The 13,206-nt window shown below is 38.7% G+C and overlaps 1 protein-coding gene across 3 annotated transcripts in view; it reads right to left on the bottom strand.

Moving 5' to 3' along the window:
- unc13c (unc-13 homolog C (C. elegans)) overlaps positions 1-13,206 on the bottom strand; it is a 138,786-nt gene that overhangs the window by 103,227 nt on the left and 22,353 nt on the right. For 2 of the 3 annotated variants that reach the window (XM_030161900.1, XM_030161884.1), the window contains exons 5-9: positions 11,674-11,752; positions 9,206-9,211; positions 8,466-8,537; positions 2,665-2,884; positions 645-872 (exon numbers count right to left, since the gene is read on the bottom strand). In XM_030161900.1, the coding sequence (XP_030017760.1) occupies positions 645-872; positions 2,665-2,884; positions 8,466-8,537; positions 9,206-9,211; positions 11,674-11,752 (605 nt within the window). The remainder of the gene's footprint in view (positions 1-644; positions 873-2,664; positions 2,885-8,465; positions 8,538-9,205; positions 9,212-11,673; positions 11,753-13,206) is intronic. The other variant, XM_030161892.1, reaches the window with a different exon arrangement.

Genomic DNA, 13,206 nt, shown 5'->3' on the forward strand with positions numbered 1-13,206 from the left:
GGGTTGTTCAGAAGGACCAGTAAAGGCTCCAGTTTCAAAGTACTGGAATTTTCTGTCCAATGATTTAATGGTTCAGGCTTTACAACGTTAACTTTTCACCTTGTTATGACCAGTATCACATGTGACTGACTGGTTTCAAAAATGTGTAATTACATAGGGAAATGAGGCCAGTCAATAGAGGTCCATTAATCACTGTCCACAGCTGCGATGTAGGAGAAACCTTCACGACATTATCAACAAATGTCTCTCCTCCAAACTGACTAATCAATTTCTATTTCTTTTTGTCATTCAAGGCACACTGCTGCTTTTGTATTTCGGAATCAAGGGTCACTGACCAAGATCCTGGGGTTAATAACAAGTAAATACTAATTAGAATTTCGGTCTTTGTCATTTGAGATTAGCCAGAGTGGTAATGCCAGATTTGCTGATGTGACATTTGAGGTCAGAGGTCAAGCATCATGGTCTATAGGTCAAGGGTTGTATAGAGTACCATCTGGACATTACTTGTGACAAAGCATTCAGGAATATTCAGTAGACTGTTAATGTTTTAAATAAAAACTGAATAAATCATTGATATTTAATATTTTAGTGGATAATTTCAATAATTTCTAACTTTCTAGTATGATCACAGGGACAAGGCTGACCTGTGATGCTGATTTTGGCAGACCACTTGGACGTCCCATCCAGCACAGCCTGTTTGGCTGTCTTTAGATGGCTTGTGAAGTCCTCTTTGGAGATGTGGAACATCTCCTGGATAACTTCAAAGACCTCAGGGCGGTTCTTCTCCCTTATCTTCATGCGTTCTTTCATAGCCATGATGATGTTCTGGGTCTTGTCTTCAGCCCCATGTTTTGAACTTTTCTCCACTGCCCCTGAAACAACAGGACAGAGTTTAGGTTTGTTACATAATGGATTCATCCCAACCACCATTTATATGCTACATTAAGATATATTTGTAATACAGTATGAAACTATCCAGAATCTCTTTGGATCAAGAATCTTACAACAAAAGCATGTGCGGAGGATAAAAATGCACATATTACACAGTTGCTCTTAAAGTTGGAATAATTTTGTTTTCAGACACATTCCTCTGTTTATTCCTATTTATACACATCAGTAATCACCTTTAACTTGATGATTACCTACTGAATTCCTTGATACACTTTATTTACCAAGAATTAATCACATTATCACAATCACCTCATGAGAAGAAGTGAAAATATTTAATTACAGTTGTATGGAAAGCAATGTATTAATGTGAATGATGTGTGTTTAAGTGGAGGCAAGAGAGGCGCATATATATGGTGTTATATATGGTTTCTTTTTAATCTTTCCTCTTTAACCTTTTATTAAACTGTATGTGACTGGTGTGTGTGTGTGTGTGTGAGAAACATTTTATATAACTAAAGGTTGGTTCTTTTCTAAATCCACTATATCTAATCTTCACAGTACCATCATGTATCTGCAGTTCATTCATGAGTGCAGGATAAATGTGAAAGATAAAACATTCTTATGGTGGCATAAAACAGTTGGATTCCAACAGATAGGGTGTAGCTAATCCATTTACAAGTATGTGAGAATTGCCGCAAGGATCATGAATCCTGCATGTAACATTGTTCCTCTAACAACAGAGGCGTGCCTGATTGGAAAAGCTGATGGGAAATTGTTCCAAGCGACAGCGAGGAAGTGATCAGAATAAAAGAACCGTCGGACTTGTAGTAATGAGTGGAACAGGATATGTAGTAATATGGATCACATAAATCCCCATAATGTATCATATATACAAATCATGCACTATAAAATAACCAGGAGAAACATGCAACCCCTGCTCATCTATAGTAAAAGGCAACATTAGCCCTGAGTGGGTTGATGTATATGGGTGCTTCTATGAAACTGGTACTTAAAAGCAGGACAGAGGGGCTAAGATTTCAAACAAGATATAGACAAATCTTATGAAGCAAGTTTGAGAGCACTTTGGGTCTATTTCAAAAAATATTTAATGAGAAAAAGAAATTATTTTTTCAGATAAAACACATTTTTATTAGACGTGCGCGTACAAAAATGTGCATGTAACACAGTAAAAAAGACACGAAATTACGCACTACTGTTTTTTTCAGATATATTTTAGTCTCCCACAGGTACATTTTGGGAATTGTAGTAAATATGCAAGGCACAGTGTTTCACAAAATGACTGCTGTTGCAAAGTCACTTGTGATTTATATGTGTTTGAATGGGCAGGTTCCGCATATACAGTGGGTCATGCCCAAAACCTGGAATGAGACTGCTGATTCATGAAAAACCCACATGTCTGGATTAGAAAAACCACTAGGATCATCAACTTTAACTCAGTGTCTTTATTTATAGTGGTATATAAGACTATTTCAAGTTATGTTTTCAAGATAAAATGCACTGACACATAGGTAGCTTTTCATGTCCCAATTTTGGTCTTATTTTTGGCCCCAATATTTTATTAAAAACTCATTAATTTTGGGATGGCTCAGAGCAAGAGTATATATATATTTTTTGCATTTATCTGAGGTCATCATTATGTTCAGTACTTCTAAATTTGTCTTTTATTATTGGGTCTAAAAAGTTGGCAAAGTGTCAGATACCAAAATAAACCCAGTTTCATGAAAAGACCCATATATTCATCTGTGAACTTACTTTGTAAACAATCTGCATTGAGTAAGTCCTGGCACTTCTCGTGGCACTTAACACCACATTCTGAACAGCGCATGCCCTGGCGGGCAATGCCCCACAGCAGACCCTCGCATTCATGACAATAGGTGGGTGCAGTCGCTGTCCACACCTCAAAGTTATGGGGTGTTGTGGATGAAATAGGGTAGATCAGTGCTTGAAGAGTCTTCTTGAAGACATGTAGTTTCTAGAATAAAAAAAAGAGGAAGAAATAAAGTGATTTTAAAAATTAAGACAGAATTATAAAAGAAACAGCTTTTAAACCATGAAAATACAATCTAATAAAAACTTCACAAAAGAATAATATAGAATAAGTTTGTAGTTGAATAGTAGCCTTGGATTAAAATGGATTACATATGCGCCATAACCATATTTTAGTTAAAGTTACTTGAATAAAAACTTATTTTAAATCAATTTACAGACATAAGTCAATGAAATTTGTTTAACACCTCCATTTTCCTATTACCACTAACATACATTTCAGCTAGCATTCATCAGTACTGCAGCCTTTTCTGAGGTTCTGTCTTTGAACTGGGCTCTAACAGATTACATTATTCCAGTAGATAACTTGCAGCAGGCTCTGTTGATCTTTTTCTGATAACCTTATCATCAATGGAGAGGTCAGCTGAATGGGAGTAAATCAGCCCTATCTAATTAAGCCTAGATTAGCAGCATCCTTTGCCCACAAGCTTTATTCTCATTGAGTGGTTTACTTATTACAGCTTCTTCAGACCAAATACTACAGTCTGCTAGAGGCCTGTCTAGACTGACTGCTCTGTAACAGAAGCCACTTCAAACTGAATGCAATTTACTGCAGCATTCCTGCCATCCACAAGGAGCGGAAAAGGGGCCAGGAGTTGCCAATTCTTGAAGGCAGAATCAATGGACGCTGTAAATAAAGTTTTTAAAAGTGAGCATTATCCAGATTGAGAGAGAGAGAGAGAGAGAGAGAAAGTGACAGAGAAAGAGAAGGAGATGTATGGTGCTTAAATAAATCTTCAAGAGGGGTTGTGTGCTCTTTCTGTCTATTGAGTTCTATTCCTCCTCCTCCTCCTCTCCGCCCTCTGCTGTCAGCTCCCTGTGTGTTGACAGTGTGTTTTAACACCTGAACAGGGGCCCTGCACTGTATCACAAAGACTGTTGCACCGTCCACTCTGACACACACACACACACACACACACACACACACACACACACACACACACACACGGTTGCACAGATGATTAAATGACAACAGATGACAGGACAACAAGGCAATCTAACATTGCACGACTTGGCATCGCTGATGCTGTGAGCTGCACTGGCAAGGCTACTGAACCCTGGAAGACTTTTAATGAAACAGAGGAAGACAGGGGGGATTTTCCTTTTAATCTGAGAATGATGAGAGGAAGCAGATGTGTCAGATCTGTCTTTATCCACAACTTGCACATGAGCTCCACCAGGGCCACACCCGCAACCCTCACTAAATGTAATACTGAACCCGTTAATACTGATAAAGCCTGCAGGAGATGAAGGGGGGATTTCTGAGTTTTGGAAATCTTAGTGACCGCATATTTTATTACCACTGTGGATTTTGTTCTTTCTTTCTTTTTAAAATTAGTAACACTGTCCCATAAGAACTTAAAACACCGTACTTGCAGACATGTAACCACAGCTAATGTCCACTTGAATCCAGATTATAGTTCACTCCTGGAGTTTCCAATGGTTACTTCCATTTCAAGAGTATTATCCTAGTCTTACAGAAATCACAACCTCCAAAATGAATGATTTCCATATAGATGGGGTGTCTCCAACCTATTTTACCATTGTAACCTTCCCTCCTTTCCATCTGAATGACTTAGCAAACATAGTAATGCATTGGCTAACACCTGTTTACCTATTACTTTACTAATGTTTCGACATACTGCCCACCAGAATATCTGAATTATGTTACATTCACACCAGCAATGAAGCCTAGTGCATATTCTAACCCTATAACGCCAAATGTATCGTATTTGATACATGAGATTTGAAGCCCTCTACATGATCAGTGTGATTTTTTTCCCCTGAAAAACCTGATGTATACAATTAGATACATGCAATACACAGATAATCCACCAGGGGGGAGGAATTCGTTCACCAGAGGCCTTTCCAGCAACAGATTGCAAATCTGCAAATGGACGTCCATCAGTCCTGGTGCATCTATAGCCTGTCCGTCCATGGGAGTGGATATCTCCTTCACTGTGGTTCTCCCTGAGGTTTCTCCCTTTTCCCACTGGGTTTTGAGTTTTTCCTTGCCGAGAAGGAGGGTCTAAGGACAGGGGATGCCCTGGACACTACTCATTTTCTTGCTGTTTATTTGACTGTTGTTTACTCCAACTGACTCTGTAAAGCCCTTTGAGATAACCTTGTTGTGATATTGGGCTATATAAATAAAGTTGAAATTGAAATTGTCTTTGTCATTAATGAGGAAGGAGGCAGAACTTTGCCAATTTTGAAAAGGAATTATCAAATTGCTGTTGTTGACATGTTTGTGTTGTCATTTGTTGTTGTTTGTTCAAAAATAATAATATTTGAGCATTGAGAGCTGATGTATCAAATATGATACAAAATTGAAACTCATACATTGAAATTGATATTTGAAAAAAAAAATAAATTGGGGGGTTGTTCAGAAGGACCAATAAAGGCTCCAGTTTCAAAGAACTGGAATTTTCTGTCAATGATTTAATGGTTCAGGCTTTAAAGGGTTAATTACAATTAGCGATGTTCCTTTTTTATAATTACGATTGCCATGGATTTTTTTTTTACTGGTAAAACAAACTGCAGCCTGAATAGCAGCAGGCTTTGCGGGCTTTGTCATTTTACATTTCCTCCCTTGTCTCTGTTGTCTTGCTCTCAGTCTGACACCGCATGTTACACTGTGCAACAGATGGGGAAAGAGGGCTGTATGTGTGAGGTTCATGTGTTATACTGTGAGGTAACCCTGGTGACATTGTGTGAGACGCTGCTGAAACTGATTGACAGCTGCAGCCTCTGCCTGAGAGCAACATGACACAGAATAATCTAATCTTTCCTTCTTCCTTTCATTCCTCTTTTCACCACCTATTGTTCTTGCCAACCACTTCATTCACACTGCCTTTCTCTACATCCCGCTTCAACCCTCTACAGGGTGGGGAAGCGAAATTTACAATGCACATTTAGTTGTTTTTTCTCAGCAGGCACTACGTCAGTTGTTTTGAAACCAAACATATATTGATGTCATAATCATACCTAACACTATTATCCATACCTTTTCACAAACTTTTGCCCATATGAGTAATCAGGAAAGCAAACGTCAAAGAGTGTGTGATTTGCTGAATGCATTCGTCACACCAAAGGAGATTTCAAAAATAGTTGGTGTGTCCATAAAGACTGTTTATAATGTAAAGAAGAGAATGACTATGAGCAAAACTATTAAGAGAAAGTCTGGAAGATACTATTAAAGAAGAATGGGAGAAGTTGTCACCCGAATATTTGAGGAACAAGTTTCAGGAAGCGTGTGAAGGCAGTTATTGAGAAAGAAGGAGGACACATAGAATAAAAACATTTTCTATTATGTCAATTTTCTTGTGGCAAATAAATTCTCATGACTTTCAATAAACTAATTGGTCATACACTGTCTTTCAATCCCTGCCTCAAAATATTCTACATTTTGCTTCCCCACCCTGTACACCGCTAATCATTTGCAGAATTGTTAACTACTCCAACGTTCCCTACCAAGGAATCTGAAACCGTATGACCCCATAAAATACTCACAAATACAAGCAATTCGAAGTCAAACCAATCGCTGACAAACATTTTAAAGTCAACGTGGGATATGCAGCTTGTAAAACTTTACTAATGGGATCTGATCTGACTTAAAGCAAAGCATCACATCTGATCTCCGGCTTCTACTTGACCCGTGTCACTTTGCGGTTCCCTTCCTGCTTTGTGAAAGCAGGCTTCTGTCTTTGTCTCAGCAGGTAAGGCATGGACCCACTTAAAGTTGACAGTCACTGTTGAAAACCTCTGGTGTTCAGATCATATACAGCTCAGAACATTAAGCAGACACATGGGTCGTTAGCCAGCCCACACATAATGTTCCTTTCTGCTCTAAAAAGCAGATACATGGGAATGACGCAGAAACAAAGCAGCATTGAAACACTTCTATACGTCAGCTATGACTATGAAAGCTATTTGAATAAAATTGGAAAATAATAAATGGTAATGACTTTCAAATGTACTGGGCTAATGAAGCAGATGGAACGAACGTATTAAACGACACAAAGACGTAAAGAAGGAATGAACACAAAACATGTTCAAACATTTATCCATGGACTAAAAGGGAGGATTGTTAAACATGGCTGCTGGTTGAATGACATCAGGGCCATGAGGTCAGGATGCCCAGTTGTTCCTGCTCAGATTTTTTCATTTTGTTCCCTTCCCTTCTCCTTTTTCCATCTCTAAGTTCTCTGGACTCTTGGGCAGCATATGGTCATTTACAGAGCACTCTCACAGTCCTCACAAGAAAGCACTCTCCTGGACTTAATGCAGCAGATAAAACTCCGACATCTGCTCGTCCTACTTACCAAGACCACACATTGGGGCGGCTTTGCTGGGAAGTCAGCTACCCTCAACCACCAATTACATCTCTTCCTTATTGTTCCTAATCAGAATACTGGATATATCCATCGCAAAAGTTCAAGTCCTTACTTAGCACTGCTGCACAATCCCCAAAGTTGCCTAAGAACCAGTTCCCTCCATACACCAATTAACACACTGCATCCATCACATCGTTTCACCCTCATCTGGGACATTAGTTGTTCATCCCTAAAGCCCCTTTAATCAAACCATTGGCGCTTAGTAAGCAATCAGTACCCTGTCACTGTAGGGCAACTGGACACGTGGACCACGACACAAGTATGAAACAGATGCATTAAGCTCTTAAGAACAGAAACAAGAGTCAGATGTGTGTAAACAACTTTTAAATATTTGTACATTATGTTAAGGGCACATTTAAATTCAGTATCCACAGCCCATCTTACAGTATAAGCTTATGCATCATCAAGTTCCACATCACATATAAAATTGTCTTCTTGGTTGTCTTGCTGAGAAATTGCTTTCTCCTGCTGTTTGTCTCCTATAACCCCGTCTTTCCTCTGGGAGGGAAGAATTGCAATCAATTAATGCAGAGAGCGCTTTGGAGGTCAACACAAAAGTGTCTCCCACCATCGACTGAGACAATATGCCCTTTTCTCCTGCACTGGCTTTTTTTTTTTGATGCACAGCTGCTTATTATAAATCGCAGAGCATTGTCTAATGAAATGATGGGGCCATCTCTTAATGTGTGGACTCAGCCAAACAATCCAACTGAAGGAGCACAGCATAAAGAGTGAGTGGTTGGCCACTGGGACCATTTTAATAAACTACAGTGTGTATTAAGACAGACAGACAGGCAGACAAACAGATGATGGCATGCTGCATGTACATCTAAAGAAATAGGGCCAGTAACTAATACAATCCATCTAATTTTCATTTTTGGAACCCTGTGTTCCTGGCAATGTGATCCCAGGCCTGGAAGTACAATGGATGCAGCAAACAGCACAGCTATAAAGGTCTGTCTGTGTTCCAGCACCTCCCTCTTCAAACACCATCCTAAAATAATGAGAACATGGGTCTTGTATACCGTGTCCCTGCAGAACCCTCTGTTACCCTGTACGACTCTTTTGTGTTCTATGCTGGCAGTGCAGAAATGAAGTGTTAGTACTCACCAGGTCTTCATTATTCAAGGTGGACCGGTTCACCAGAGCGAACGAGATGCCTGCCTTTCGAGCAGTGAGGGTCTGAAAGAAGAAGACGAGAAAGTGATAAATTTACAGCTTTCATTGTGTTACCTTTTAAGGTGACAATTCAACATCTGTCCAAGTTATTGCAGACGAAAAATAGCCATTAGGTTAACTGTGGTGCATTTACAGCAATGTCAATTAATATACAATGTCCCCGTTAAATAAATCAATACAAATAAAATCAATAAAATATTCAGTATGTTAACTGAGTTATGTCATAGCAGAGATGTCTATGTAGACTAATGCAGCCTGTGGGTAAGTGGCAATACATGTATTTTGCAGAAAAAAAAAGAAAAACATCACTGGGTGGAGGCAAATTAAAAATACATCCAGATGTTGTTTTTATTCGATACTCTCAGCACAATAACTGTCATCTTTTTGAGGTTTATTTTACTTATTTTCATTTCATGTATTTATTTTGCCTTTTTTTAATACATATATTTTATTATTAGCTATTTCTTCTCTGCCATGTTCAAGATGTTCATGGTGTTTGATGGTTTTGTGTGAATAAAAAAACAATAAATATATGTTTAAAAAAAAATGCATCCACAGATTCAACACTATAAAATTAATATACATATTAACAAACCAATACATATTATTGATAAGTTAAAGCTACCTTCTGTGTTAACTTGTGAAGTAGTGTAGACTTTAAGTGGACTTACCAAAGCCTGTCATTTCCAGGACAAGATGAAAAGAGAAATAAAGAAATACAAAAGTGAATTAGAGGAGGGGCTGTAGTCAAAAAGCAGAGAGCACAAACAGCAGAGGAATTGTGTTTAACCATATTGAGCGTATAGGTGCTCAACTGCCATGCAGGACTGCGGGTTGAGGCGCAGAGCTCTAGAGAAAAAACTATTCATCAAGAGAGATTATACAGCTGTTGCATGATTCTTTATCCGCTCATGCATTGGAAGTTACTCAATTGCAGTCATGCTTGGCATTTTTATTCAGTCCTCTGTTGGATGGAGCTTTGATCATATTTTCTGCTGTCTGCTCTGCACATTAGTTTGACACAAACCGACCAGCACAGGACACACACACTCATGTATGGGTGAAGCCAGCTGTAGTACACAACACCGACCCACACGCACACACACATACCCACACCCACACACAAACACACTGGTAACGCACACACATTACTCAGACATTCACAAACTCAAACATAAACAGTACACCCTCACACCAACACCAACATGTAATGTACACACACAGAGATACACACACATACATAAATTAGCTATTATATAGATATCCATCGAGTGTGGGTGACCAAAGATTTATAAACATTGATCCCATACTAGAGGTAGTTATGTAAGAGGAATGCAGACATGGACAGCTGACAATACTGGATCAGTCTTTACCAACACCCACTTGTCTGTACAGCCCAGCTATGGTAAAGATCCATGGAAGCCATGGAGAATGTAGGAGGGAACGTGACCTCTACATGAACTGTATGTGTTGATGTAAGTTTATCAACATGCACCAGCACTGCTGAGGTTGCTGCGGGCAATACAATATGACCCTGTGTTTGGATGTTATCTAAACAACAACGATATATTGTAGGGTTCAATGCATTGTGAATTGGTCTTTCAAGTTTTTTGTTTTTTGTCTTTTTTATTTTGTTGGGGTTTTTTTGGGTTTTTATTTTGTGCATTCTGCCATGATATGGGTAAACCCTGCTGTCCACTCCAATCAAACGCTGCTGCTGCCCTGAAGCAATCACACAGCAAATGGGGGATATTGACAAAGGAGAGGCATGAAAGGGGACCAATTAGTTTGCTGACTACTGACTTCATCCCATGTGTAAAAGGCTTGCCAGTGTCACTTTTACATGATTTAAAAGCCTCACACCGTTAAATCAGAAGTCAATGAAGTCTTCAGATATATTTTTGGGTTGAGTTGTCAACATTTCAAGTAAATAAAATTTTCTACACCTGCCGAGCAGCAAGAAGAAAAAAAGTCAAAGCATCAGCAAGGCTGAAATCTGACAACTCACTGAAAAATATTACCCATAGCTGTTATGGGTCCATGTAGGAATGGCAAATATACACGCAAAATCCAAAAAATAAAAAATAAAAGTAAATAAATAAAAAAACAACAACCCATACTTACCAAGACATTGTTGGTTATTAATTTCATGAGAGATATGGACAAATACAGCATCAACTCATGTTGTTCACTGTGATATAAACATTCATTAGTATCTATGTGTATGACATCAAGCTACAAGATTATTTGCATAAAATGCATTTTGAATTATTTTCTAAGAAACTGTAATTCTTGAACGAGTAAAATGTTTTAAGAGCATAAAACAGGTTGTTTTAAAGAAACTTGCTTTAAGAGTTGTGATAATTCAACTATCTTTCTGGCTAAAATACATGAAGATGAGAAACAAACGTAGACAAGACAGACACATACTGTGTACAACATAATGGATAAACAGTTACAAACAAACGTGACTATTATTGGCATCCTGACAGCCTGTTGTCTTTCAGAAAGACTATCCATGTGGCACAGTGCAAAAGTGGACTGCACTGCAACAGGCCTCTCTGTGGGATATGTTATGACACATTATGCTGCAATAAAAACAAATGGTGGAGCATCACTGTGATGCAGTGTCTTAAACACCCTCTCTAGGCTAATTAATCAAGCTATGGAGTTATAGCTAAGGTTACATTTAACATTCCCACAAGGCAGCGCTCCTCAATAAACAGCCAAAGTTTTAAGTAGGTGCTTTTATTACCAATCAACGCTATACTGGCTTGTTTTATCTTGAATAAAATTTTTATTTTTATTTTCCCGCACACTGCTTTGCTTACACCTGCTAATTTACAGCATCTGTTAGACCGTCATTACACATCATATATCAAACATGTCTCTTTATTATCACATGAAGTTTATTTATTTAATTACATATTTATTTCCAATGGTGAATGAGGAGAAACTGACGGTGTATTGCAACAGTGCTGTCAGATTTTACCAAGATGCCAGTCAAACTCTTCTCACTATTCTCTATGAGGAGTCCACACTCACACAGAACAGGACACCACCAGAGTAGTGTAATGTGGGGTCACTCAGGTAGAATTGACATAAATCACAAATAACCTTGTTGAGGCAGATGACTCACCAGGTCTCGGACAAGAGGCACTGTCCTCTTGCGGCGTAAATCTGGCATGCTGTCAATACCATAAAGAATACTGCCAGCCCTGAAGAAGCAGACAGATTTAAAGTGTATTAATATCATAATAATGCCATGCTGGGGGAGACATTACTACGTTGAAGGGGGGCTTTGATTTACACAGCCAGAAAACACCATGGATCATGCCTCCTACCTCCACTGGTCTCATCCCCTCCCCCCCACCACGGTGCCGACCACCTACACTGGAGCTCCTTGTAATCCCTCTTACCCTCTGCTGTTCCCACAGACTCTCCTTTTTCTTCTGTGTTATCTCATGCTTTTACGAGGTATTCCACCAACAACTCCTATTAATGATACATACTTCATACGCAAAATCAAATAACACATACTATGAATAATAAATACTGCTATAATTTTATAGTATTGTCCTGCTGTAGCAATAATTTTCCTACTGCTAGATTTAACTTATTTTCTTTTCAGCAAATCATAAAAAGCCTTTTTTTTTTTAATCAAAGCTTTGCTATACGTGGTTGGACCCACAAAATGATACAATATAGGAAGTAATCAGTATGCAAGAATGTAAGAAATATTACTGCAACATAATAAAAGATGAAGTTAAAAATAGTAAGACATGCCAAGATTTTAATTTCTACCAAAATTTCTTGCTGCAACTTCCTGTTGCAGGATGATATTCGGTCATTGTTGGATCGTTATATTGTAATGCTGCAAACAGAACAAGTTAGGTTATTAAATACTGCACCATAAAGTTAGAACTGCTGGTGAGAACAGTACGTACATTTAACAAGGGTCCCCACTCAATACACTTTACAGTACTCCATCTAGTACCAAATAATGTCATATAATTTGCAACCTACACAAGTGTTACAACTGTGGTTTCAGCTATACTATTTAATGGCTATAAATGAAAAAAAAAAAAATCATACAGCATGGGCATGTAGCATATCGTCCAACACTGAATTAACCTATACTTGTGTAGCAGAACTGGAGACATTAAAGTGAGTTTTTCTCTGCTTCTATCTCTGACATAATAAAGTTCCCTTGCTGTCTTCATCCTCTGACTCCCTTGTGCAAACTACACTGCTTCCCCACTAGTCTTGCTTCTTTCCCATGAGGCTCTCAGTGGCATCACCTCAACTGTCACTCAAACCCTCTCTAATGACCTCAACATGACATCGATGCCCCAATGCCTCCACACAGATAAAGCTCCTCAAGCTTTGCTGTCAACCCTCTCAGCGACATCAGTGGTGTGACCCCAAAGATACACAACGTGACAAGCTGTGCAGGCCCTTGCCTTACCCTTGTGCCCCTTGCTCTTGCTGCTTTTAAAACAATGTATGCTGTGGACGACTGCATAATTATGCCATGAGCCGGGATAACGGAGGCTAAATGTGATTGTTTTCTATTTTTTCCCTTGTGACATGAAATGACAGCAATTAGCTGCATCTTTCCCTCACAGTGATATTTGCAATGAAATATTCATACAGAAATCTAAAAGAAAAT

The sequence above is a fragment of the Sphaeramia orbicularis genome, chromosome 3 (assembly GCF_902148855.1).
Source record: "Sphaeramia orbicularis chromosome 3, fSphaOr1.1, whole genome shotgun sequence".
NCBI classification, from domain to species: Eukaryota; Metazoa; Chordata; class Actinopteri; order Kurtiformes; family Apogonidae; genus Sphaeramia; species Sphaeramia orbicularis.